This window comes from Lynx canadensis, chromosome B4, assembly GCF_007474595.2.
Source record: "Lynx canadensis isolate LIC74 chromosome B4, mLynCan4.pri.v2, whole genome shotgun sequence".
Lineage (NCBI taxonomy): Eukaryota > Metazoa > Chordata > Mammalia > Carnivora > Felidae > Lynx > Lynx canadensis.
Genome location: NC_044309.1, coordinates 64,519,455 through 64,545,806, shown reverse-complemented (window position 1 = coordinate 64,545,806; position 26,352 = coordinate 64,519,455). Strand labels below are relative to the sequence as shown.

Genomic DNA, 26,352 nt, shown 5'->3' with positions numbered 1-26,352 from the left:
GTTAAATGCAGTGTCACATTAGTTTCAGGTGCACAAAACAGTGATTCAACACTTCCATACAACACTCGGTGCTCATCACAACAGGGTACTTTTTAATCCCCATCATCTATTTAACCCATCCACTCACCCACCTCCTCTCTGGTAACCATCAGTTTGTTCTCTATAGCTTAGAGTCTGTTTCTTGGTTTGCCTCTCTCTCTTTTTCCCCTCTATGCACATTTGTTTTGTTACTCAAATTCCACATGTGAGTGAAATCATATGGTATTTGTCTTTCTCTGACTTATTTCACGTAGCACTATACTCTCTATCTCTGTCCACATCACCATAAATGGCAAGATTTCATTATTTTTTATGGCTGAGTAATATTCTAGTACTTTATCCATTCATCAGTCAATGACATTTGGGCTGGTTCCATAATTTGGCTATTGTTGATAATGCTATTTTGAACAGAGGGGTGCATGTATCTCTTTGAATTAGTATTTTTGTATTTGTTGTGTCAATACCTAGTAATGCAATAGCTGAATTGTACAGTAGTTCTATTTTTAACTTTTTGAGGAACTTCCACTCTGTTTTCCAGAGTGACTGCACTAGTTTGCATTCCCACCAACAGTGCAATAGGGTTTCCCTTTCTCCTCATCCTTGCCAACACCTGTTGTTTCTTGTCTTAGCAATTCTGACAGATATGAGGTGATACCTCATAGTTCTTTTGCCCATTTTTATTTGGGTTTTTGTTCTCTTGTCATTGAATTTTGTCAGTTCTTTCTATATTCTAGATATGTCTTTTTTTTTTTTCAAATATGTGATTTGGAAATACTTTCTCCCAGTTGTATTTTGTCTTTCCATTATTGTAATAGTTTTTGATTTTGATGGAGTCTAATTATAAATCTTTTCCTTTATGGACTGTGCTTTTCATGATACATCCAAGAAATTTTTCTGTACTCCGATGTCACAAAGATAATCTATATTTTCTTCTAGAAGTTTTATAACTGTCAGATTTTATAGTGTATGATCCATTTGGGTTTAATTTTTGTATATATTGCAAATGTAGACTGATGTTCCTTTAAAAAAAAAAAAACACATATGCAGGGGCACCTGGGTGGCTCAGTCAATTAAGCGTCCGACTGTTGGTTTCAGCTCAGGTCATGATCTCACAGTTAATGGGTTTGAGTCCCCTGTTGGGCTCCGCGCTCACAGCTCTCTCTCTCTCTTTCTCAAAATAAATAAATATACATTTAAAAAGTATATATGCAATTGTTTAGGCACCATTTGCTGGAAAGATTATTATTTTGGTATTACTTCGTTTTTGTGCCTTTGTTGAAAAGTAATTGATCACATCTATATGAGTCTATTTCTGTATCATGTATTGTATTTCACTGATGTATTATTGGTCTATCTCCTTGCTAATACGACACTGTCTCGATTACTATAGTTTTATATATTAATATAGTTTTATATTGAAGTTTGCTAGTGTTAGTCCTCTGACTTTATTCTTTTTCAAGTGATTTTGGCTATTCTAGGTCTTTTACAGTCCCATTTGAATTTTAGAATCAGCTTGTCAATTTATTTGTGACAAAACTGCTGGGATTTTGTTTGAGATTGCATTGAATCTATAATGTATGGAGAATTTTCATCTAAGCAATATTAAGTCTTCTGACCCCTGACCATGGTACATTTCACTATTTATTTAGGTCTTCTTTAATTTCTCTCAGCAGTGTATTGTAGTTTTTACTCCAGAGATCTTTCATGGTTTTTGTTAGATTTATCCCTAAAGATATAATATTTCTAAATGTTTTTACACATGGTCTGGGTTTTTTTTTTTCACTTCAATTTTTGATTGTTCAATGCTAGTATATAGAAATATAATTGATTTTTTGTATATTGATCTTGTATCCTGTGACACTACTAAATTCACTCTAAGCTCTAGTAGCATATTTGTAGATTTGTCAGATTTTCTACATAGACCATGCCATCTGCTAATAAAAACTGTTTTGTTTCTTCCTTTGCAATCTTAATGACTTAGGTTTCTTTTTCCTTTTTTTCTTTGGTACTGGCTAGAACCTCTAGCACAGTGTTAAAAGGAAGTGAAAGTGAACCTGTCCTGTTCTTGATCACAGGCAGAAGCATTTGGTTGTTCTTGCACTATTAAGTATGATGCTACCTGTAAGTTTTTGTTTGTTTTTAGGAATTTAATCTGGGGGATTTTTACGTGGGTTTTTTTTTTTTTTTTGGAAGAAAGGAAAAAATTTTATATTTTAGTATTTTTAACACCATTTCCTTTTCCTGCTTTTTGTTTTATTTTTTAAATTGAGTTATAATTGACATATAACAGTATATTCAGGTGTACAACATGACCCGATATATGCATATCAATGATTACCAATCTAGTTACCATCCATGCTCGGTTATGAATTTTTTTCTTGTGATGAGAACTTTTAAGATCTACTCTTAGCACTTTCAAATGTACAATACACTCTTAATAACTAGTCATCATGGTGTACATTACATCTTCTTGACTTATTTTATAACTAGAAGTATGTCCCTTTTGACCACCTTCACCCATTTCACCCATGCCAAACCTCCCACCTCTGGCAACCACCAGTCTGTTCTCTGTATCTTTGATTTTGTTTTTTCTTGGTTTGTTTGTTTGTTTTTAGATTCCACATATAAGTGAGATCATATAGTATTTGTTCATTGTCTGACTATTTTACTCAGCATAATGCCCTCAAGGTTCATCCATGTCGTTGCAAATAGCAGTTTTTCCTTCTTACTTATGGCTGAATATAGTCCATTGTGTATATATGTCACACTTTCCTTATCCACTCATCCATCAGTGGACACTTAGATTGTTTCCATGCAATAGCTTTTGTAAATAATACTGCAGTAAACATGGAAATTCATATATCTTTTTGAGTTAGTGTTTTCATTTCTTTCTGATAAATACTCAGAAGTAGAATTACTGGACCATAAGGTAGTTCTAGACTTCATTTTTTGAGGAACCTCCATACTATTTTCAGAGTGTTTGTACCAAGTTATATGCTCTCCAACAGCGCACAGGGGTTCCCTTTTGGCCACATCCTTGCCAACACTTGTTATTTCTTGTCTTTTTGGTAATAGCCATTCTGACAGGTGTGATGTGATATCTTGTTGTGGTTTTGATTTGCATTTCCCTGATGATTAAGAAGGCTGAGCACCTTTTCTGTATGTTGGCCGTCTGTATGTCTTCCTTGGAAAAATCTATTCAGGTCCTTTGCCCATCGTTTAATTGAATTGTTGTTTTGCTATTGAGTCATGTGAGTTCTTTATGTTGTGATTATTAACCCCTTATCAGATTTATGATTTGCAAATATTTCCTTCCATTCCGTAGGTTGTCTTTTCATTTTGTGATAGTTTCCTTTGCTGTTTGATCTAGTCCTACTTGTTTCTTTTTGCTTTTGTTCTTTTCTTGTGTCATATCCAAAAAATCATTGCAAAGACTGACATCAAAGAGGTTGCTGCCTATGTTTTCTTCTAGGAGTTTTATAGTTTCAGGTCTCACATTCAAGACTTTAAGTTGAGTTAATTTTTGTGTATGGTATGAGATAGTGGTCCAGTTTCACTTTTTTTTGCATGTGGCCATCCAGTTTTCTCAGCACCATTTGTTGATAAGGCTCTCCTTTTCCTGTTGTGTATTCTCGGGTTTTTTGTTGTAAATTAATTGGCCACATATGTGTGGTTTATTTCTGGGCTGTTTATTCCGTTCCATTGATCTGCATGTCTTTTTATGCCAAAATCATACTATTTTTATTACTACAGCTTTTTAATATAGTTTTGAAATCAGCATGATGGCCTCCAGCTTTATTCTTCTTTCTCAAGATTGATCTGACTAGTCAGGATCTTTTTGTGGTTCCATATAAATTTTAGAATTATTTGTTTTATTTCTGTGAAAAATACCATTGGAATTTTTTTTTTTTTAATTTATTTTTGGGACAGAGAGAGACAGAGCATGAACGGGGGAGGGGCAAAGAGAGAGGGAGACACAGAATCGGAAACAGGCTCCAGGCTCTGAGCCATCAGCCCAGAGCCTGACGCGGGGCTCGAACCCACGGACCGCGAGATGGTGACCTAGCTGAAGTCGGACGCTTAACCGACTGCGCCACCCAGGCGCCCCGTGGAATTTTGATGGGAATTGCATGGAATCTGTAGATTGCTTTGGATAGTATGCACATTTCAACAGCATTTCTCTAATCCATAAGCAGGGAATATCTTTCCATTTATTTGTGTCTTCAGTTTCTTTCATGGACAGATCTTCTCCTCTATTAAATTTATTCCCAGGTGTGTGTGTGTGTGTGTGTTTTTAATGCAATTGTAAGTGGGATTGTTTTCTTAATTCTGATAGTTTATTACAGGTGTACAAAAATGCAACAAAATTTTGCATATTGTTTTATATACTACAACTTTACTGAATTCATTGATTAGTTCAAGTAAACTTTTGGTGGGATCTTTAGGATTTTCTATATAATATGTCACCCGCAAATAGTGACGTTTTGCTCTTTCTTTACCAATTTGGATGCCACTTCCTTTTCTTGCCTAATTACTCCAGCTAGGACTTGAATACTATGTTGAATAAAAGTGGTCAGAGTGGACATCCTTGCCTTGTTCCTAGTCTTCAGAAAAAAAGCTTTTAGCTTTTAACCATTGAATATGATGTTAGCCGTAGGTTTTTCATACATCACAATATCAAGTTGAAGAACTTACCTTTATCCCTAATTTTATGGAATTTTTTTTTTGGTTTTTACTCAGAAATGGTTTTGGGGGACACCTGGGTGGCTCAGTCAGTTAAGTGTCCAACTTTGGCCGAGATCGTGATCTCACAGTTTGTGAGTTCGAGCCCCTCGTCAGGCTCTGTGCTGACAGCTCAGAGCTTGGAGCCTGCTTCAGATTCTTTGTCTCCCCTTTTCTCTTCCCCTCCCCCACTCGTACTCTCTCTCAAAAATAAATAAACATTAGATTTAAAAAAAAAGAAATGGTTTTTGGACTTTATCAAATGTTTTATTCACTTATTAAAATATTTCTATGGTTTTTATCTTAATTTTGCTAATATGGTAAATTACTTTGGTCTTTAAGTGTTATCCCATTCCTGGGATCCCACTTGGTCACGATGTCCTGTTACCTTTTTAAAATTAGATTTGGTAGAACTTTGTTAAGGCAGTTATACAGCTATATTTATAAAGAATATTGATCTTTTCTTGTAATGTCTTTCTCCAGTTTTGGATTGAGAGTAATAAAATACATTGGGAAGTGTTCTCTCCTCTTCAATTTTCTGAAAGTTTGATTGTAATTGGAATTATTTCCATCATAAATGTTTGGTAGAATTCACCAGCAAAGCTCTTGGACTTGAACTTTTCTTGTGAGAGGTTCTTAACCACACTCAGGACCTTCAGATTATGAGACTGGCACACTGCCTGCTGTGCTAAGGAAGCTAGCTGTGTTCTCAACTATAAATTCATTTTCTTTAATTGGTAACAGGGCTTTGGGGGCTCTGTATTTTTTGTAATGAACTTCGGTAGTGTGTGTCTTTCAAAGACTTTGTCCATTTCGTCTAGGTTGTTCCAGTGCTCTTCATTGTTTTGCGTAGATGTCATGTTATTTCCCATTGCCTAAAGAATTCTCTTTAACATTTACTCTAGTGCAGGTCTCCTGGTGGTTAACTTGAGCTTTTGTATGTCTAAAAAGGAATTTCATCTTTGCTTTTGAGAGGTCTTTTCACTAGGTTGACAGTTTTTTATTTCAGTACTTGAAAGTTGTTGCTTCACTGTCATCTTACTTGCTTTGCTTCAGACAAGAAATCATCTGTCATCTTCATTGTTCCTCAGTACATACTGTAACTCTCTCCACCTACCCAGCCTGCTTTTCAGATTTTCTCTTTATCACTAGCATTGAGCAGGTTGGTCATAATGTGCCTTGGTGTAGTTTTCCTTAGGTTTCTTGTGCTTGGGAGCTCATTGAGCTTAAATTTGTAGATTTTTTACTTTTCATCAAATTTTGGAACTTTGTTTGGAATTTCCAATTTTCAACCATTAATTCTTCAAAGATTTTTTTTCTATCCTTTGGGAACTTGTTACATATATATTTGGCTACTTGAAGTTGTCTCATAGCTCATCTGTACTCTATTCTTTTTCTTTAGTTTTTGTTTTCTGTATGTTTTCTTTTTTAGATATGTTTATTTTAAACATATTTTATTAGATATTTATTTGCTATGCTTTAAATTCACTAATTCTTTCTTCTGTAAAGTTTAATATGCCATTAATCTCATTCAGGATTTTCTTTCATTCATAAATTGTAGTTTTCATCTCTAAAAGTTTTGAGTCTTTTTTCTATCTTCTATGTCTCTACCTAACATTTCAAGTTACTTGAAATCGGTTTGACCCTTTTAAATCTTGCTTTTGAGATTTGCTAGATGGAACCAGAGCAGCATTTATTCTAGAACGAATTAATCCCCACTTCTTAAAGCAAGACAATTCTGAAAACTAATGCACCATGAATTAAGAGGTTTTCTGACTGGGTAGTGAGAATAGGCACTGTTCTTGGGCCTGTGTGACCATGAGGAGCTGTTCCCTTAAGTCCTTTGGTTATTTGGTTGGTTAGTTGGTTATTTCCCTGGCTTCAGGCAATTTTCTCACACATGTGCACTAATTAATACTCTACTGAATATTAGATGGAGACACTCTGCAACCTCAGGAGTTCTCTTTCTGTGCCGCTTTCTCACTGGTACCTCTTCCCTACGGACTCTTCTTCTTGGATCCTGCACTGTCTCCTGAACTCTGCTTGTTGAATTCCATTTGGGTTTTACCTCACTACACAGCAGCCTGAGAACTCTCTCCATACGGTGATCTTTGACAGCAGTGGGGCTCACCTTGCTTGTTATCCATCCCTTGGGGATCACTATCCATCATTGCTACATTACCAATTGTGGAAACCATTGTATGCTTTGTCTGGTTTTTAACATTGTTTCAGATGATAGGTAAATCCAGTCCTTGTCACTATTGAGTCATTATTAATTTTGATAAATAATTCCCTAATAAATTCCACCTAAGATTGTGTAGACTTAAACATCACCAACATTGCATCATAGTGCCCATTTATATGTACCATTACTACCATGAGATTATTCTTTTGTGTTTGTTTTTGTTAATCTAATAAGCAAAAAAAAAAAAAAAGCCATCTCTTTATGGTAAAAACTTTACTTTTTTTTTGAAATCAAGACTAATAGTTGGTCACTTAATCAGTTACAAAGGAAAAAAAAATTTAGTTATACACACATACCACACACAGTTTGTCATAATCTTGCATAAATTATGCCCATTGTGTATCATCTGCAATTTTTAGTTTCTTTAAAGTGAAATGAGAACTTAATGACACTGATTCATCTGATTTCACCTGTATCTGAATTTTTACATTTCCCGTAGTCTTTTACATTAATTTTGTTCACAAATAATTACAGAGCTTTTTAAAGCTGTTTTCCTTTATCTAGTCTTTCCAAAGCATGCAGATTAGTTTTCAGAGAAACCGAACTCTTTTCACCCTTAAATTTCATTCGTTTACCTAACAGGTAAATAAATTACATGATTACAGTAACAAGTACAGTTGGCCTAAATACATTGGGAAACATGTAAGTTATTCTTAGTAAATTTGTAACTCAACTAGTAAAAATTGGAGTGCAAAGCCCAACATAGAGTAACCTCTCAGCTTTGATAATTCTCAGGGAATCAGTAGGATTTCCAGAGGGAAACAAGAATGTGACTAATCCTACATATCAGTTAAGTAGAGTCAGGCAAAAGAGTTCTGTGGACTGTTTTCTCCAAAGATTTGTATCTCCTTAATGCTTGGTAGGAATTCATTATCTATTATGCGTAATATTATATATAATCCAGTGTTATGCATCTTATTGTATCTTTCATCATGCAGGATTGAAAAAGTCTTCTGAAGTCCAATTTGTCAGTATTTCTATTCATGACATCTGTATTTTAGGTATTACTTTAAAACCTATCCCCACATCTAGATTATTTCTCGTTTTAAAAGCTACATAATTATTGAGTAGTTCTCACTGCCCTTTGCCTGTATGTTTGTTCCATGGGAAGAATATGTAAGGATTAAAAAAAAAAAATTTTTTTAACATTTATTTATTTTTGAGAGACAGAGACAGAATGTGAGCAGGAGAGGAATAGAGACAGACGGAGACACAGAATCCAAAGCAGGCTCCAGGCTCCGAGCTGTCAGCACAGAGCCTGATGCGGGGCCCGAACCCACAAACTAATTGTGATATCATGACCTGAGCCGAAGTTGGGACACTCAACTGACTGAGCCACCCAGGAGCCCCAAGATTTAAAAAAATAATGTATTTAACTAGTAATGAACCCTCTTTATACATATAGGTGAAAAGAATTCGGCTAAAAATTAGTCCTTTCTATGACTAACTCAGATAAATGTTTAAATCTTTTTTTATTACCAATTTTAAAAAGCTGGGCATTATTAAGCATGCTTTCATTTTCTAATATGGAATTACTTGAATTTTTCTTTTGTTTCTCAAATTGGGCTAGATTTCTACGATCTCTTAAGTTGCTAATTTGATTATAAATATCATTTTGCTTACATATGTGATTAAAGCTGTGCTTGCCTTCTTGGCTCTTTTTCTAAAACTAGGACAAACACTGGTTTTGAGAATAATGAAACATGAAAGTCACACTGAAACCTAAAAATACATATGCATGGTAGAAAAATTTAAGTATTAAGTTATAACCCAACATGAACAAAATCCTGCTAATATTAAGCATAGTGCTATAGCATTTGAATTTATGTATAAAAGACATTACAGGCTCAGTCTCTGGGGCATGTGACTCTTGATCTTGGGATTGTAAATTTGAGCCCCATGTTGGGCATAGAGATTATTTAAGAATAAAATCTTAGGGGGAGAGGGAAAATGGGTGATGGGCATTGAGGAGGGAACTTGTTGGGATGTGCACTGGTATGTTGTATGTAAGCGATGAATCATGGGAATCTACCCCCAAAAGCAAGAGCACACTGTATACACTGTATGTGAGCCAACTTGACAATAAATTATATTTAAAAAAAGAAATAAAATCTTTTTTAAAAAGGCAATTCTAATTTGAATATAAAGATCAAAATTCTAGGGGCGCCTGGGTGGCGCAGTCGGTTGAGCGTCCGACTTCAGCCAGGTCACGATCTCGCGGTCCGTGAGTTCGAGCCCCGCGTCAGGCTCTGGGCTGATGGCTCGGAGCCTGGAGCCTGTTTCCGATTCTGTGTCTCCCTCTCTCTCTGCCCCTTCCCCGTTCATGCTCTGTCTCTCTCTGTCCCAAAAATAAATAAACGTTGAAAAAAAAAAATTAAAGATCAAAATTCTAAATCATAAACTTTTAAAACCAGTGGCAACTTTTTAATCCTTATTTTATTTGATTAGGACTCAGCCCATTTATCATACTTGATCCTCTTTTCCTTTTTGAACCTTTCTTCTTTTGGTCCAGAGTCTCCTGGTTCTTTTTCCATTTCTCTGGCTCCTTCAGCTTTCTTCTGTGAAAAATTTATCATCAGCTGTCCCTTAAATGTTTATGTTCCTGAGATGCCTTCCTGGGACTTTTCTTCCTCAGCACCATCTCCTGACCTGCCTCATCCACTCCTATGACTTCCATCCCTATATGATTTAAATGCTGATGACTTCCTGCATCTCTGCCCCCTTCTGTCCCCTGGGCTCTAAACCATGTGTCCATCTATTTCCTGGACATCCCACTGAACTCAACATCAGCATTTCAAAAATGGGCACGTTAATTTCTTTTGCTTTTCCTCTCTACTAGCCAACCCTCCTTCTAACTTGTTCTTCCTGCTGGGTTGAAAGGCAGGACCCTTGGTGGTTTGAGTATTAACACTCAGAAGTCACTCAGGGAAGCGTGAGTCCCAGCATCCTAATTACCTCAGTGACCTTGGGCAGGATACTAACGTCTCTGAGCCTTGGCATTCCTACCTATAAAGTGGAAATAATAATCCTACTAGAAAGAGTTGTGAGAATGCACTCAGATCATGGTACAATGCCTGCCCCAATCTGAACATATTATTTCCTGTGTGAGTGGTAGTTCACCCAGGTGGTATGACACAAAAACTTGAACACAGACTTTCAACTTTTCTTTTATTCTTACCTCTCAACATTATTCATATTCATGCAGTCTTCAAGACTTTTTAGTGCTGCTACTAAAAGTGTCTTGAATCTACTCACCTCTTTCCCTCCCTACTCAGCGCCACTATGCTAATCCCTATCACCATGTTTTCTGTTAACTCAGCCACTTCCTGGTTAATTTCCCTTCCTCCACTTTTAACCCACTACTGATACAGTCGCCTCTCAGCACCCACTTGCCTTTAGGAGGAAGGATAAATTTAATCTGCAAGACCCTTCTAAAACTGACCTTATTTCCATTCCTGCTTCAGATCTCATCACTGAAGTTTTGACTGCCATAACTATCTTGCAGAATCTTATAAAACTCATACGAATTCATTACTCAAAATTTGAGAAATTAAGAAACAGACAAAAAGAGACATACCCACACTTCCCCAATATTGTTACCATCTTAGTTTTGTTCTCTGACTTTTTACAAATTGAGTATGTAGCTTTCCTCGTAGGGATTTTTTTTTTTTGCTTTGATTTTAAGAAGCATGCACAAATATATGCTTGTTGTTTAAAAAAATACAAAATAACAAGCAACTTTCATAATTTATATGCCCATCATTTCTCCCAAACTCCCTAAATTCATTTCCTTCTTTATGTCTGTGTTTGAGTAGAAATAACATAGATATTTTATACATTTTTTCTAGTAACACTGTACAATAAGCATTTCCTCATAACATTAGCAATATTTTGCATACCTCATATTAATGGTGATGCAGTAGCTACCATGTGTTGAGTGAGTTCTATGTACCTAGCATGAAGATTGTTAATCTTAGATAATCTCCATTTGACTGGTGAGGGAACTGTAATGACCAATATAAAATATCTGTCAGTTCTAACATTACTCTGCCTCTCCCATGGAAACTTCAATCTGTGTGGATTGTGACAATCATTAACTAGTCTTCCCCTGTTGTTGGACATTTATGGTTTCAAATTTTTCCCTTTTATAAATACTACAGTCACAGTGTGCTTGGGTGGCTCAGTTAGTTAAGCATCCAACTCTTGATTTTGGCTCATGTCTTGATCTCATGGTTCGTGGGTTCGAGCCCCATGCCAGGCTCCACACTCAGCACAGAGCCTGCCTGAGATATTCTCATTCATTCATTCTCTCTCTCTCTCTCTCTCTCTCTCTCTCTCCCCCTCTCTCCCTTTCTCCTCCTCTCCTTCCCTCCTTCCCTCCCTCCCTCCCTCCCTCCCTCTCTTGCTCTGCCCCTCCCCTGTTTGTGCAGGCTCTCACTCTCTCTCAAAAATAAATAAATTTTATTAAAAATTAAATAAATACTGTACTTACAATTACATGTGTGTACATTTCAAATTCTTTCCTAATGAAGGTTATTAGAAGAGAATATTTTTGAAGTTTTTGGCACTTACTGCTGATTGCCTTCCTGAAAGGTTATACCAATTTTCATGGAGTGATTAGTTCTAATGGGAAGGAAAAGAGAAAAGGGGAGTGACATTTCACAGAGGTGGTGACATTTGAGCCAGCTCATGCAGGATGAGCAGGGCTTTGCCAGAAGTGAGGCAGAGTGGTCGGAGCATTCCCAACGGGAAGGAAGTGAGAGCAAGGGCACCAGGGCACAAGGGAGCCCTTGCCCCAAAGGAGTCAGTCTGTTCCTTCCGCTAATTTGCCACCAGAATCCTCATCATTTATTTTATAGTTGACAGGAAGAAGAATCAGAATAGAGCCCTTCCATATATTTAGAAACCATCTCAAATGAAAGGTCTTTTGAAGTTCTGAGATAGTCATGTTAGTCTGTTTCTTCTTTCCTTTTCCCAAAGGGAGAACAAATCCCCTGAGGGTTCAGTATAACTGGGAAATACATGCCACCTCTCTCATCCCATCTGCTTCCCTGAATGTGAAGGGACATTCAGTACATCTGAATGGGACAAAGACAGTACATCTGGCGTTGGTTCTGACGTGTACAGGATCTGGAGCGCCTGGGTGGCTCAGTCAGTTAAGCCACTGACTTCGGCTCAGGTTATGATCTCACAGTTCACGGGTTCGAGCCCCGCATCAGGCTCTGTGCTGACAGCTCAGCGCCGGGAGCCTGCTTCAGATTCTGTGTCTCCCTCTCTCTCTGTCTCTCTCCTGCTCGTGCTCTGTCTCTCTCTCAAAAATAGACATTAAAAATAATGCATTTGGTATTGATTTTGTATCAATCTGCTTAACAAGATGGATAAAAGTAACCTAAGTCTATTTATAAATTTGGGAGAGGTGCCAGACACTAGGGCGTCAAATTCAGCAGTGACTAGAGCTGTAGCAGATTTCTACATTTGTCTGAGCATGGTGTGTCCACAATGCCTCCTTTCTGGGCTGGAGCAAGTGCTGAAAGCCCAAGGGGTGAAGGTGACAGGGTAAGCAAAGCCGGCTGTCCAAGCCCCCGAGTCCAGTTCCACATGCCACTTCTCGCTGATTCTATCATCGCATCTGGAAATGCAATATGACTGGTAAGCCACATCCCATCATATTTTAAAGAAGGCCACTTAGGAGTTACAAATCAAGCAATAAAATATTTCTAAAGCTTGCAAAATACCTTCAGGACAAACAGGATTTTCTTTCTGCATCTGATGCTTCTATAGCTACTGTGAAGATTTAGTATAGCTGGCATTTATGAAGTTTGTGGAGTGTACATTTAACCAACTTAAAACCTAACTATGAAATAGAAATTGATGGAATTGGAGAAACCTGTGAATTATAAACAATTTAAAATGTGCCTTTCTGCTCTTAAGGAAGTGTAGTAATGGGAATAGAGGAAGTGATCAAGTAGATGATCTACTGGACCAGAATTAATTGACAGCTAAGAAATCTTTATCAGTAGCACTTTTGTGCAAATATATTAGAATGGCTGTAAACATAGCCCAACAAAATTGCTGTGGCCAGTTTACCAGTCATGCCCTGTTCTGCACATGTCTCCTCTGAAGTGAGTTGTAAGTGGAAGTATTATTCCTCATTATTACTAGTGAAGCCTCAAAGAGACCAAAAGAGTACTTCTCTCATAAGGTTCTCAACAAGCTATTAATTAGATAACATAAATGAAACTCTTAACACTATGCCAACACCTTCTAATGGTAGAAGTGGGTGGGAGAGTCATTATCTGTGTTTTATTATTATTATTATTATTATTATGGTTATTATTTTTAAACTTTGACTTTGATTCTTGCCTTGCTAGTCTTCTCCCCAGTCCTAACAAAGAAAGATGTAAGATTGGAAGATTATGTCTTAAATCTCATTTATCTGTTTACGAAAGGGAAGCTGAAATTTGATGATACATAGAAAATATGAAAAGGTATTACTGGGCGCCAGAGCATGAACTGTGAAGCAGTTAGGGCATCATTCATAAGTGATGAACTTCAGCTGAAAGGGAACCTCCTGCCCATTCACAACCATAAGTGTTTCCTAAAATTTTCTGCATTAAGATGGTGAGAATGACTGACATCTTTACTAGAAGTTCTTACTAATTTAAAATTTCTGCATCGGATGCCAGTGGAAGCCCATGAGAAGAAAAAAGCCCTCAGTCTACAACTTAACATTTTGCTTCAGCCACCCCACGTCCACCTCTTGACTTCTTTAGATAATATTTGCAGCCTAAAGTATCACATTGCTCATATTGCCATGATTTGACCTCTTCTTGAACAGCTATACATTTCAGAATCTAAACCATCTATTTTTATTCTTCTTTTCCTAGTGGTAACCCTTTCTCTAATAGACAGCATGCCCTTTCTTGCATATTTGGATGGGAGAGATATTTTCTATTTTTTTTAATTTTTTCTATTTTTATTTTTTTAATGTTTATTTTTGAGAGAGAGAGAGAGAGAGAGAGAGAGAGAGATGGAGTGTGAATGGGGGAGGGGCAGAGAGAAAGGGAGACAGAATCTGGAGCAGCCTCCAGGCTCTGAGCAAGCTGTCAGCACAGAGACTGACATGGGGCTTGAACTCACAAACTGTGAGATCATGACCCGAGCCAAAGTCGGACACTTCACCAACTGAGCCACCCAGGTGCCCCGAGAGATATTTTTTAAATAGCATATCAAGGGGTGCCTGGATGGCTCAGTTGGTGAAGCGTCTGACTTCAGCTCAGGTCATCATCTCACAGTCTGTGAGTTCGAGCCCCTCATCAGGCTCTGTGCTGACAGCTCAGAGCCTGGAGACTGCTTCAGATTCTGTGTCTCCCTCTCTCTCTGCCTCTCCCCTGCTCATGCTGTGTCTCTCTCTATCTTAAAAATAAAAACATTTAAAAAAATTTAAATAACATATCAAAAGTGTAAAGTTACATTATTTACTTAAATTAAGAAGCTTGCATAATTTTTATATGAAGCTTTTTAAATACCCTAAGCAATTGATCATAAAAATAGCTGGCATTTAGGATTAGTTTGCATTGCTACTACCAGTGCCATGGTAAATGAATCTTTATTTCTACCATTGATGGTGAGATCTGTCCATTTATATTGACTGTAAAGTTCTGTCTGGAAAAAAAAATGAAATGTTCATATAATTGTGCTGTTCTTCTATAAAACTCCTTACTCCTCTCATTCCAGCTCTGTTCATCTTCATTATGCTCAAGACTTTAAAAAAATATTTTTTTTAACGTTTATTTATTTCTGAGAGAGAAAGTGAGACAGCGTGAGTGGGGGAGGGACGGAGAAAGAGAAGGAGACACAGAATCTAAACAGGCTCCAGGTTCTGAGCTGTCAGCCCAGAGCCCGACAGGAGGCTTGAACCCACAAACTGTGAGAACATGACCTGTATGCTCAAGACTTTTATAGCTTAACTCTTTCTGTCCACTTAACTGTCACTTACCCACCTATCACTTTACTTTCCCCTTCAATTTTTTCATAGGTTTCAGTCTTCTCACATTTATTGTTAGCTCCTCCAAGAGAGGCAGGCACTGCCTTATAGCAGGTGTATATTGTATGCAGTGAGCCTCAGGTTGTGTCCCAGTTACTGTCTGATGGGGACTCTACTTGACATTAGTGAACTTCATCTGTTCATTCATATTACAACAAATGTCTTTAATGCTACATCAGAATAAATATCTGAAATACACATCTGCTTCTTCCCCAGGTTAATCAGCTTCGTGGCATCCCCAAGCTTCTGCAGCTCCTAAAAGTTCAGAATGAAGATGTTCAGCGAGCCGTGTGTGGGGCCCTGCGAAACTTGGTATTTGAAGACAATGACAACAAGTTGGAGGTCGCTGAACTCAACGGGATACCTCGGCTGCTCCAGGTGCTGAAGCAAACTAGAGACTTGGAGACTAAAAAGCAAATAACAGGTACTGCTAACAGAATATTGAAGGATGTAGAACAGTGTACCCAGCTGGGTATGTTATGTCATCTGTTTTTCTTTTTTTTTTTTTTTTTATTTTCTTTTTTCTTTTTTTAAATTTACATCCTAATTAGTTAGCATATAGTGCAACAATGATTTCAGGAGTAGATTCCTTAGTGCCCCTTACCCATTTAGCCCACCCCCACTCCCACAATCCCTCCAGTAACCATCTGTTTGTTCTCCATAGTTATGAGTCTCTTATGCTTTGTTCCCTTCCCTGGTTTTATATTATTTTTGCTTCCCCTCCCTTATGTTCATCTGTTTTGTCTCTTAAAGTCCTCATATGAGTGAAGTCATAGGATTTTTGTCTTTCTCTGATGGACTCATTTCACTTAGCATAATACCCTCCAGTTCCATCCACGTAGTTGCAAATGGCAAGATTTCATTCTTTTTGATTGCCAAGTAATACTCCATTATATATATGTATATATATTTACCACATCTTCTTTATCCATTCATCCATTGATGGACATTTGGGCTCTTTCCATACTTTGGCTATTGTTGATAGTGCTGCTATAAACATGGGGGTGCATATGTCCCTTCAAAACAGCACACCTGTATCCCATGGATAAATGCCTAGTAGTGCAATTGATGGGTCATAGGGTAGTTCTGTTTTTAGCTTTTTGAGGAACCTCCATACTGTTTTCCAGAGTGGCTGCACCAGCTTGCATTCCCACCAGCAATGCAAAAGAGATCCTCTTTTCTCCGCATCCTTGCCAACATCTGTTGTTGCCTGAGTTGTTAATGTTAGCCATTCTGACAGGTGTAAGGTGGTATCTCATTGTGGTTTTGATTTGTATTTCCCTGATGATGAGTGATGTTGAGCATTTTTTCACATGTCGGTTGGCTATCCGGATGTCTTCTTTGGAGAAGTGTCTATTCATGTCTTTGCCCTTTTCTTCACTGGACTATTTATTTTTTGAGTGTTGAGTTGGATAAGTTCTTTATAGATTTTGGATACTAACCCTTTATCTGATACATTGTTTGCAAATATCTTCTCCCATTCTGTCGGTTGCCTTATAGCTTTGCTGATTGTTTCCTTTGTTGTCAGAAGATTTTTATTTTGATGAGGTCCCAGTAGTTCATTTTTGCTTTTGTTTCCCTTGCCTCTGGAGACATGTTGAGTAAGAAGTTGCTGTGGCCAAGATCAAAGAGGTTTTTGCCTGCTTCCTCCTCGAGGATTTTGATGGCTTCCTGTCTTACATTTAGGTGTTTCATCCATTTTGAGTTTATTTTTGTGTGTGGTGTAAGAAAGTGGTCCAGGTTCATTCTTCTGCATGTCTCTGTCCAGTTTTCCCAGCACCACTTGCTGAAGAGACTGTCTTTATTCCATTGGATATTCTTTCCTGCTTTGTCAAAGATTAGTTGGCCATATGTTTGTGGGTCCATTTCCGGGTTCTCTATTCTGTTCCACTGATCTGAGTGTCTGTTCTTGTGCCCGTACCATACTGTCTGATGGTTACAGCTTTGTAGCATAGCTTGAAGTCTGGGATTGTGATGCCTTCTGCTTTGGTTTTTGGGGTCTTTTCTGGTTCCATACAAGTTTTAGGATTATTTGTTCTAGCTCTGTGAAGAATGCTGGTGTTATTTTGATAGGGTGTCATCTGTTTTTAAGTTTCCCGGAACAAATGGCTAATGGGCTCATTATTATCTGAGAGGTGGCTTTCAAGGAACATTGTCACCCTCTGAGTTAAACCCCAGATTAAAGTCAAGTTAGAAATTTTTTTCCTGAAAGGGAAATTATTTTGAGGCTTTTGCTCAATATTTTAAATTAAAAACTCTGCAACTTTGCATGTTTTTACAACTTTACAGTGCTCACCATAGGGAAATTCTGCATCAGTTTACTAACAGCCAACTTTGTGATTTGAGAACGTGTAAGGTTTCAGTATTGCCTCAAGTGCACAAGGCATTCATTCTGAAGAGACTCAGTAAGAACCACACCCAATTATTTGTTTTATTTATTCAATAATCCACTTGCTGGATGTATACAAAGAAAGTGAATCAGGGAATCAAATAGTGTCCTTGTGTAGAGGATTAGTTTAATCAAATTAGTCAAAATACAAGAAATGTTATTTCCCAATCCTTCCATTACCTGGACCCCCCAAAATACCAGCTCCCTAGCCCACTCATCCCTGCACCCTAAAAAGAAGAAAAAAAGATGAGAGTGGCTGGATGCGTTTTTCTAGTTCTTTACTTCATATTTCAAAATCTTGATTTGAACAAATAAATATCTTCTTTCTGCCCAATAGATTAGAAGAATGAAATAATCTGATAGAATTAAAGCAACAGTTTTAGTAATCCTTGAAATGTGGAGAAGAGAGACCTAGTTTTATTTAAATGAATAGTGCATATGGTAGAGGAGAAAAGGGTGCATTGATGTTCAAGCTTAGCCCTCTTGCTGTCACCGTCAGCTCCCTGCTGATGCTCCCTGCACACATTCCTGAGTGCAAGAGCATTACTGAGTGCAACCGTTGGTGGTATTGCCTTGCGGAAACCTTCCTTAAGTATCTTCAGGGGCCTAGGTGGTATACATACATTTTTAATTTATCGCCAAAAGGTTTTAAGGTATTTTTAGGTATTATTAGGTGATGAAATCTCAGTTTTATAGATGAGAAAAGTAAGGCCCAAGCCCTTTTTAATATATCATATAAAAGTATTTTTAAATGATAATGCTGGACAGTGTTGTTTATTTTAGAAGGAAGTATTCCATACATTTTGTTATAAGTTGAATATATTCTACACTTCTGCAGAATATACAGCAGTTTATTATACAACAGGGTTTTTTTCCTGTTTTTAAAAATGTTGTCATTCTATCTTCTCTGCCCATTTATATCTTAAAGTAATCACATTTTTTTTCTATCTTGATATATTTTAATTTTATAAAACTGTATGAAGGGTTATACCTTGCTATCCTTCTTCCAGCACGCTGTCATGTCCCATGAGAAATTTCCTTCCATAACTATGACTTATATTAAAACACCTACAGAAATTAAGAGGGATCTCACTCATTCATTCATTCAGCCAGCATTTACAGGGTGCCTGCAAGTACCAGGCAATGAGAATCATTTTAGAAAGGTTGTAGATGTTCTTTTCTTTCTACTAAAACATGAACATTTACTTGATGGTTGGCACTTAAAAAGAAAACCAAACCTCACAATTGGAACCTAACATTTCCTTCATTAAACTGTAGTAATGACAGCCGCAGGAGAGAATCAGATAATCTGTTATACGGTAAAAAAAAAAAAAAAAAAAAAACTTTCCGAAGGAGATGTTTCATTGTGGACTTTAAAATAAGGATAGGATACATTTTGAACTGGTGTTTTGAAGGAGAATGAAAATTATTCCCAGCGAAGTGAACATCATTAGCGAAGCAAAAAGAAGCTGCTGGTCATTTTTAGAGGCAGTTGGATAATAGAGTATTGATGTTAAGGTATATTGTATCTAGAGAGCTTGGGAGGATGTGTGGGTGTGTGTTGAGGAAGTAATCCATTGAACCATGCTTCCCCTTCTTTTGTAGGCAATAGGAAACTATGGTCAGAGAACATTCTGTGGTATTAATGCCATAGAAACCATTCAGTTATCTTTACATAATGTGCAGAACTGATCAGTGGAGGTTTATTGTGCAATTCTCAGGATTTCTAGTACAAGCCAAGCATCCCTTCCAGAGGGGGCTCATTACATGCTAATTGAATTGAGTCGATACTTGAATGTTTGATACAAATCCTTCTAAATAACTTTCTTTAGCTATTAATAGAACAGCTAAGTAAGTGCTTTCTGGTCCTCAGAAATAAATTGTTGACTTAATGTAGACATGTTTATATCTTTGCTTAGAAACACAAAGCGAATGACCATACATATGAATTTTTTCTTGTCTATTTTGTGGGTATCTTTTTATTGAGCCTGTTCTTTGTGCTAGTCACTAAGCTAGGACTTTCCATTTTTCATCTTTGTCCCTCCAGTCATCTCCATAAGGCATTATTGACAATTTACATATCATCAGTGTGACACTCGGTGGGGTTAAGTAGATTGCCCAAGATTATGCAGCTAACAAAGAACAAAGCCCATATTTCAACCCAGCTGTATCTGGGTGTCTTGCTGTATGAAAGTGGCTCTCACCTCCCTCTTTGGAGGCAGAGAGTGATTCATTTTTACACTTCTTTGGGAAAAGACTTGTCTTTTAGGATCTCAGATCAGAGAGCTCTCCTTCACTCCTCTCTGACCCTTCCTCTGTCTCCACTTGCCACTGACTTGGTTAAGTCCTCTTCACCTCTCTGGTCTACTATTGCAGTAGCCTCTTACCTGCCCACTGATTCAGTTTTGCACATTCCCAGTCTGTCCACTACTCTGCTCCTAGAGATTTCTTTCTGATACGAAAATATGGTCCCATTGTGCTCCCCATTACCTCTAAGATACAGTCTATACTGTGCAGTATGCCACACAAAGATTTTATGATCTGAGCCTGGTGGCCACTGGCAGCAATATCTCCTCTCATACCCTCCCAGCCCAGGTTCTGAAATCCTAAAGGATTTGCTGGTCTGTCTGTGTCTCTTTTCTGTCTTGATATCTTTGTCTCTGCTGTTGTCTTGGACTAAAATCCTTTTCCACACTTTGACCACCTGGTGAACCCTCCTCATCCTTCAATAGCTGTCTTTTCCTCTGAAGGATTTTCAGATGCCATCCTTCCATACTTCATGCCCCCCAGTGGAGTTTTGAAAGAAGGGGCATCTTTGAACTACTTTTGCATCCTTTAATATTAGGATGCCACTTATTTCATGCCTGTGTGTTTACTGCAATAACAACTTTGCTACTCCTCTAAGTTGTTCAACATCTGTGGCTGATTGAATATAAAAAAAGAGATTCATGACCTGGGAATATCTCGATTAAGAGAAATAAAAGGATCAGGTTTGTTTTCAGATAAGACCCTGATTTTCCTGGCCAAGCTATAAAAAAAATTAACCATCCGATTTCTATATATGCATAAAAAAGGCATCAGCGCTTTGTTCTGCTGGGAGAGAACATCAACTCACTGACCTTCCTGGCATTTTCAGTACCAGCCTAGGAGGGAAGCTCTTCCCTTTTCAGATGAAAAGACTTAAGGATCAAAGACGTTCCCTCTATGAGATTGTTCCCCCTTCCTTACCAAGTGAGCCTGTTAGTGTACTTTAATTGAAATGAGAACAGTACATACTGGTCTCAGAGGCTCATCTCCAAGGTCACTGAGTATTGAGCATTTGCAGGGGTGAGTAGGACTCTGACTTGGTAAGAATGAAGCAGGAGATTCTTGTGCCTCTTTTCATGTTGCATAAGGCTTAAGAGTCAGGATGATTGGCAATGAAATTTGTTAAAAATGCATATTGACCTCTGCATGTTTTTTGGAAATATTTCATTGGCTTGGTATATTTTAGTAAAGTAGCAAAAACATTTTGCTACAAGATATTCATTATGCACCTTTTAAAAATAATTGTATATTATTTTATTCTGCACTTGTAATGTGCAACAAGTTATCTTGGGTTTGTATATAACTTGGACTAAATGGCCTTTGCAATAGTGTGATATTTCAGGGAAGGCTTACAAAACTTAGGTGAAAGAAGTATATCCATGCAAGGGAAATTATTTTAAAAAAAAAATTCCTCCTGGTCTGTGATCACTTTGAAAAATAAGATTAAAATGAACCAGTCTTCCTCCTCCTGCTCCTCTTCTCCTTCTGTACTGATAATAGGGATTCATTTAATCATAATATGTAATTTCTGCTACCTCATTGTCATGCAGAATTTGTTAAATAACTCTATTTCTATTCCTAGAAGGCAATATTAATAAAACACAGATTTTAATATAAGATCCTTCTACTAAAATTAGCTGTTTTTTGCAAAAATCACAGTTGGCAAAACATTTCTGGAGAACACAGTTATTCTTATCTCTTTTATAATTGCTAATTATTCAAAGTATATCCCTTACCAGAATCCATTTCTTTCTTTTTGGCTAGAATGAGAGCTTAGAGATAGAAAATTACAGGCTTATCACCTGCAACAAAGAACTTAATAATAGAAATTTAGGCACTATGAGTAAATTGACTGGAAGTTAAAGGTGAGACCAATGAAAACCTAAACCCTAATGTTATATCGGGTCATCTAGAATCTAGTCATTGAAATGAATATGTATTAAGGGTCCTTTAGTCCATTCATTACCCAATGCGAGAAATGGGAATCTTTTTTTTTTTCAAATCATCTCTATGCTCAGTGTGGGGCCCGAGTGCACAACCCTGAGATCAGGAATTGTGTGCTCTACCTAATGGGGTAGCCAAAGGCCCCAAGAATAATTTTTAAAATACAAATTACTAAAATCCATTCTGAGATTCTAGCTAATAAATTTGGAATGTGGCCCAAGAATATGTCATTCTGATATGCCGCTCGGTTTATTAGAAAACTGGTAGTCTAGTCTAACACTCTAGCTTTGGGATAAAACCGCTTGTCAATATTTTGATAAAGGAGGAGCTCATTTTTAGCAGTCTTAGCGATAGAGCTGGATCTTACAGCAGATCTTTCTGTTTCCTTCAAAGCTCTCTTAGAAGTTTATATTTTCAGTGAGCCAGAATCTCCTTCCCTAGAATTTCCACTCATTAGTTCTGGTTTTGCCTTCATATAGTCACAAAAAATGATACCTAGCTATTAAATTTACATTTGTTTAGTTACTAGAGAAAATGTATTCCTATGTGTATTAGATTCTAATATTTTTTAGCTTGGGTTAATTTTTCTACTAGCAATTGAATTTTTAATGATATTTAAGAACTCTATATATTAAGGATATTCACCCCTTGTCTCATATTGTCATATGTATTTTCCCAATTTGTAATTGGTCATTTATTGATGTTGTATGTACATGTTGGGAGAATGTATAACTGTTTAATCCTGAATCTCTAGTGAAAAGTTCCTTCCTAGCTTTGTACCATACAAAAATTTGGCAGGCATGACATTTCTATATAATACCCTACATTAAAAATTTTAAAGTTATACTAAAACTCCCAAACCAGATACTTTTATAGAAATAATACTGGATACCAAGTTATAAAGGATGTTGACTGTTGGAGGAAAATTCCACTCCCTTTGTTCAGATTAATCCTCTTCTGGTTTTTATTGTAAGTTATACTTTTCCTTTGAGTGCCCTGTGTGGTCCTTTTTTAAAAGAGGAAATGGCATCATGCTTCACATTTTTAAGCCTCTGGCAGGCAGGGACTATTAATTTGTTTGCTTATTTAAAGCAGGAAGCTTTTTTTTCCCTCTCTCTCTCTTCTTTTTAACTTTCTTTAGTAGCTTAGAAACCACAACTCCACCTTAGACCTGCCTCTAAATTGTTTTCAACAACCCTTGGAATTTTATTCTGTCACTCCCCCATCCAGAGCCCCTCAAGATAAAGTGGGAGGAATGAAGTCATTGTGTTGCAAAATCTGTGGCCCAGGGACACTGCTACTGCTCCTGACTAGTCTAGTTTGACCAGGAAAAGACCTCCTCCTGAGCCCGAATGCTAGCCCTCAGAAAACACTAGACCCAGTGTCGCCCCATCTGACTGTAGCTCTGTGTAGGCTGCAGTGGAAGTTTGGTTTCAGAAATTGTTGTTTCAGAAACTGATTAAGTAAAACTGATTAAGGTCAAAAGGCTGCATCTGGCCTAGAGTGTTCTAAATGGTGGTCCAAATAGAACTATGGTTGAATAATTATCAACCTTTACCTGTACAATTATTTCAGTCATTAAATCAGGGGAGATGATATCACCACATAATTCAGCCAAAAAAACCAAAAGCACCTTTCCTTGTTTCATAAGGTAGACTGTCCTGTATACCTATGCTTCCTCTCTCTCGTATGCAGACAAAAGAGTACATTTTAAAAGTGAGAATTACTGACTGGGCAATGGCGGAGTGAGTAGGGAAGAAAACGAAGATTCCCATCTCTTTCTACCTCCTCTCTCTGCCTTCCTGGATGCTAGGGAGTTAGAGTCATTTGCTGAGGTATGAAAGAAGGCAATGCAACTTGACACCTGCTGGGAGTCACTGGAATAGCAAGCAGGAGGTGTGCCCTCCTTCCACTGAATCAGAAGTATTTGAATGCCAAATTTGTAAGAAAAACCAATCCTAAATGGATGTGCCACTTTGTATCCTCTCTGACTACCCAGCCTCAGGCTCTGTCTCACAAAGGCCCTGGAAAGTACAGTATTCTATTATCTTAATTTCTTTCTGAGTTGGCTTGTATGGCCTTTTTCTTTAATGGTGGGTTAAGGGGAGAAGTTTCAAGAGGAAAGGGAAAGTTAAATCAGTAAATGCAGTACCAGCCTTAGACCAATGTTTAGGCCATACATGTTGGTAGATAGATTAAAAATACTCTTGTATCTCCTTCACTACCAAACTATAATATAAGAAATACATGAGGTAGCCAGTGTAAATTCCAGGAGGACATAAAGTCTGTCATTGGGTAGGATTTAATAAATATTGGGGCGCCTGGGTGGCGCAGTCGGTTAAGCGTCCGACTTCAGCCAGGTCACGATCTCGCGGTCCGTGAGTTCGAGCCCCGCGTCGGGCTCTGGGCTGATGGCTCAGAGCCTGGAGCCTGTTTCCGATTCTGTGTCTCCCTCTCTCTCTGCCCCCTCCCCCATTCATGCTCTGTCTCTCTCTGTCCCAAAAATAAATAAACATTGAAAAAAAAAATTTAAATATTAATTGGCGATGTTGATCAGCCTACTGGTGATAGGCATGGGTATAAGCAAAGGCTCTGTAGGCCATCCGTGCTGTTACTGGGAGGCAAATATCAGGTGGAAGTTTCAGGTAGTGGGGAGCAGGAGGCGGAGGGAGATATTCCCTTTATATGGCCCTTTAAAAACATTGAGGTCTTGGGGCACCTGGGTGGCTCAGTCTGTTAAGCATCCAACTCTTTATTTTGGCTCGGGTCCTGACCTCGTGGTTTGTGAGTTGGAGCCCTGCATCAGGCACTGCGCTGACACGCAGAACGTGCTTGGTATTCTCTCTCTCCCTCTCTCCCTGCCCCTCCCCTGCTCTCTTGCTCTCTCTCTCTCTCAAAATAAGTAAACATTAAAAACATTGATGTGGGGCGCCTGGGTGGCGCAGTCGGTTAAGCGTCCGACTTCAGCCAGGTCACGATCTCGCGGTCCGTGAGTTCGAGCCTCGCGTCAGGCTCTGGGCTGATGGCTCGGAGCCTGGAGCCTGTTTCCGATTCTGTGTCTCCCTCTCTCTCTGCCCCTCCCCCGTTCATGCTCTGTCTCTCTCTGTCCCAAAAATAAATAAACGTTGAAAAAAAAAAAAAAAAAAAAACATTGATTGATGTCTTGGGGCGCCTGAGTGGCTCATTTGGGTAAGCATCTGACTTTGGCTCAGGTCATGATCTTGCGGTTTGTGAGTTCAGGCCCCACATCAGGCTCTGGGCTGACAGCTCAGAGCCTTGAGCCCATTTCAGATTCTGTGTCTCCCTCTCTCTCTGCCCCTCCCCTGCTCATGCTCTGTCTCTCCTGCAAAAATAAATAAACATTAAAAAAAACAACAACAACATTGAAATCTTGGGATACCTGTCTGGCTCTGTCGGTAGAGTGTTCAATTCTTGATCTCATGGTTGTGCATTTCAAGCCCCACATAGGTTGTAGGGATAACTTTAAAAAAAAATAAAGTCTTTTTTTTACAAAATTAAATAAATAACAATAAAAACATTGAAGTCTTTATTGCAGTAGGGTCATTTCGGGCCTTCATGTTGGTGAGACCAGAATTTATTATGTATGTGATGTCAGCTTAATGGTAGGATCATTTAAGAGAAATGGCAATAAATGTTTAAGGATTTCTAGCTTCCATTATCATTCCTGATTAATTTAAACCTGCATAATTTTATATCATAATTCCCCCCCACCCCACCCCTGCTGATTATGGATCAGTTTCATTGCCATCTAAAGAACTCTAAACCAATTCTTTTGGTTGGGAAAGGGGCTATCTCCCTCACTCCCCCCCCCCCCACCCAAATACCTAGCCACAGCCCTAGGAGTGCTGGCTGTAACTCCTCTTTTCAGCAGTTATTTGACCCATCCCTGTTTTGATAGTACTCTTTGTTTTTCTAGGTTTGCTGTGGAATTTGTCATCTAATGACAAACTCAAGAATCTCATGATAACAGAAGCCTTGCTCATCCTGACTGAGAATATCATCATCCCCTTCTCTGGTTGGCCAGAAGGAGACTACCCCAAAGCAAACGGTTTGCTCGATTTTGATATATTTTACAACGTCACAGGATGCTTAAGGTAATGCCACTCTACAGATCTTTCCTCTGTGTACCTTATATACTACATCCAGATTTTCTAAAACTCTACCCCACTACCTAGAAGTCCTATAAGAATTATAAAGATCACTCTAAATATAAGAAGCACAATGTAGAGACAATGAGAGAGGTAAAGTAAGAACAGAATGTTGTTTCTAGGTATGTTTGATTCCAGAAGCTACCCACATTAGTTCACAAGAGCGAGGATGTCAGTTCCAATAAAACAGAGATCTAACCTGAACACCCAGAAGTCCATGCAGACTGGCCTTCCCTATCTCCCAGGGTTTGAGGCAGGCTCCATGCTATTTTTAATTCATTAAAATCTAACTTAATGATGTGGTTAAAAAAATAATTGTAAACCTAGTGTTTTTGTTATATTTTATTAAAGTATAATTGTATTTGTTTTAGATGTACAAAGTAATGATTAGATATTTGTATATTTTACAGACGGTCACCAGAATAAGTCTAATGTTCATCACCATACATAGTCACAAAATTCTTTTTCCTTGTGATGAGAGCTTTTATGA

General features: G+C 37.9%; 1 protein-coding gene across 1 annotated transcript in view; it reads left to right on the top strand.

Annotated features, from left to right (window-relative positions):
• The window catches only part of PKP2 (plakophilin 2), a 95,404-nt gene that overhangs the window by 29,498 nt on the left and 39,554 nt on the right, over positions 1 to 26,352 (top strand). The window contains exons 5-6 of the mRNA XM_030322140.2: positions 15,270 to 15,477; positions 25,631 to 25,808. Coding sequence (XP_030178000.1) covers positions 15,270 to 15,477; positions 25,631 to 25,808 — 386 coding nt within the window. The remainder of the gene's footprint in view (positions 1 to 15,269; positions 15,478 to 25,630; positions 25,809 to 26,352) is intronic.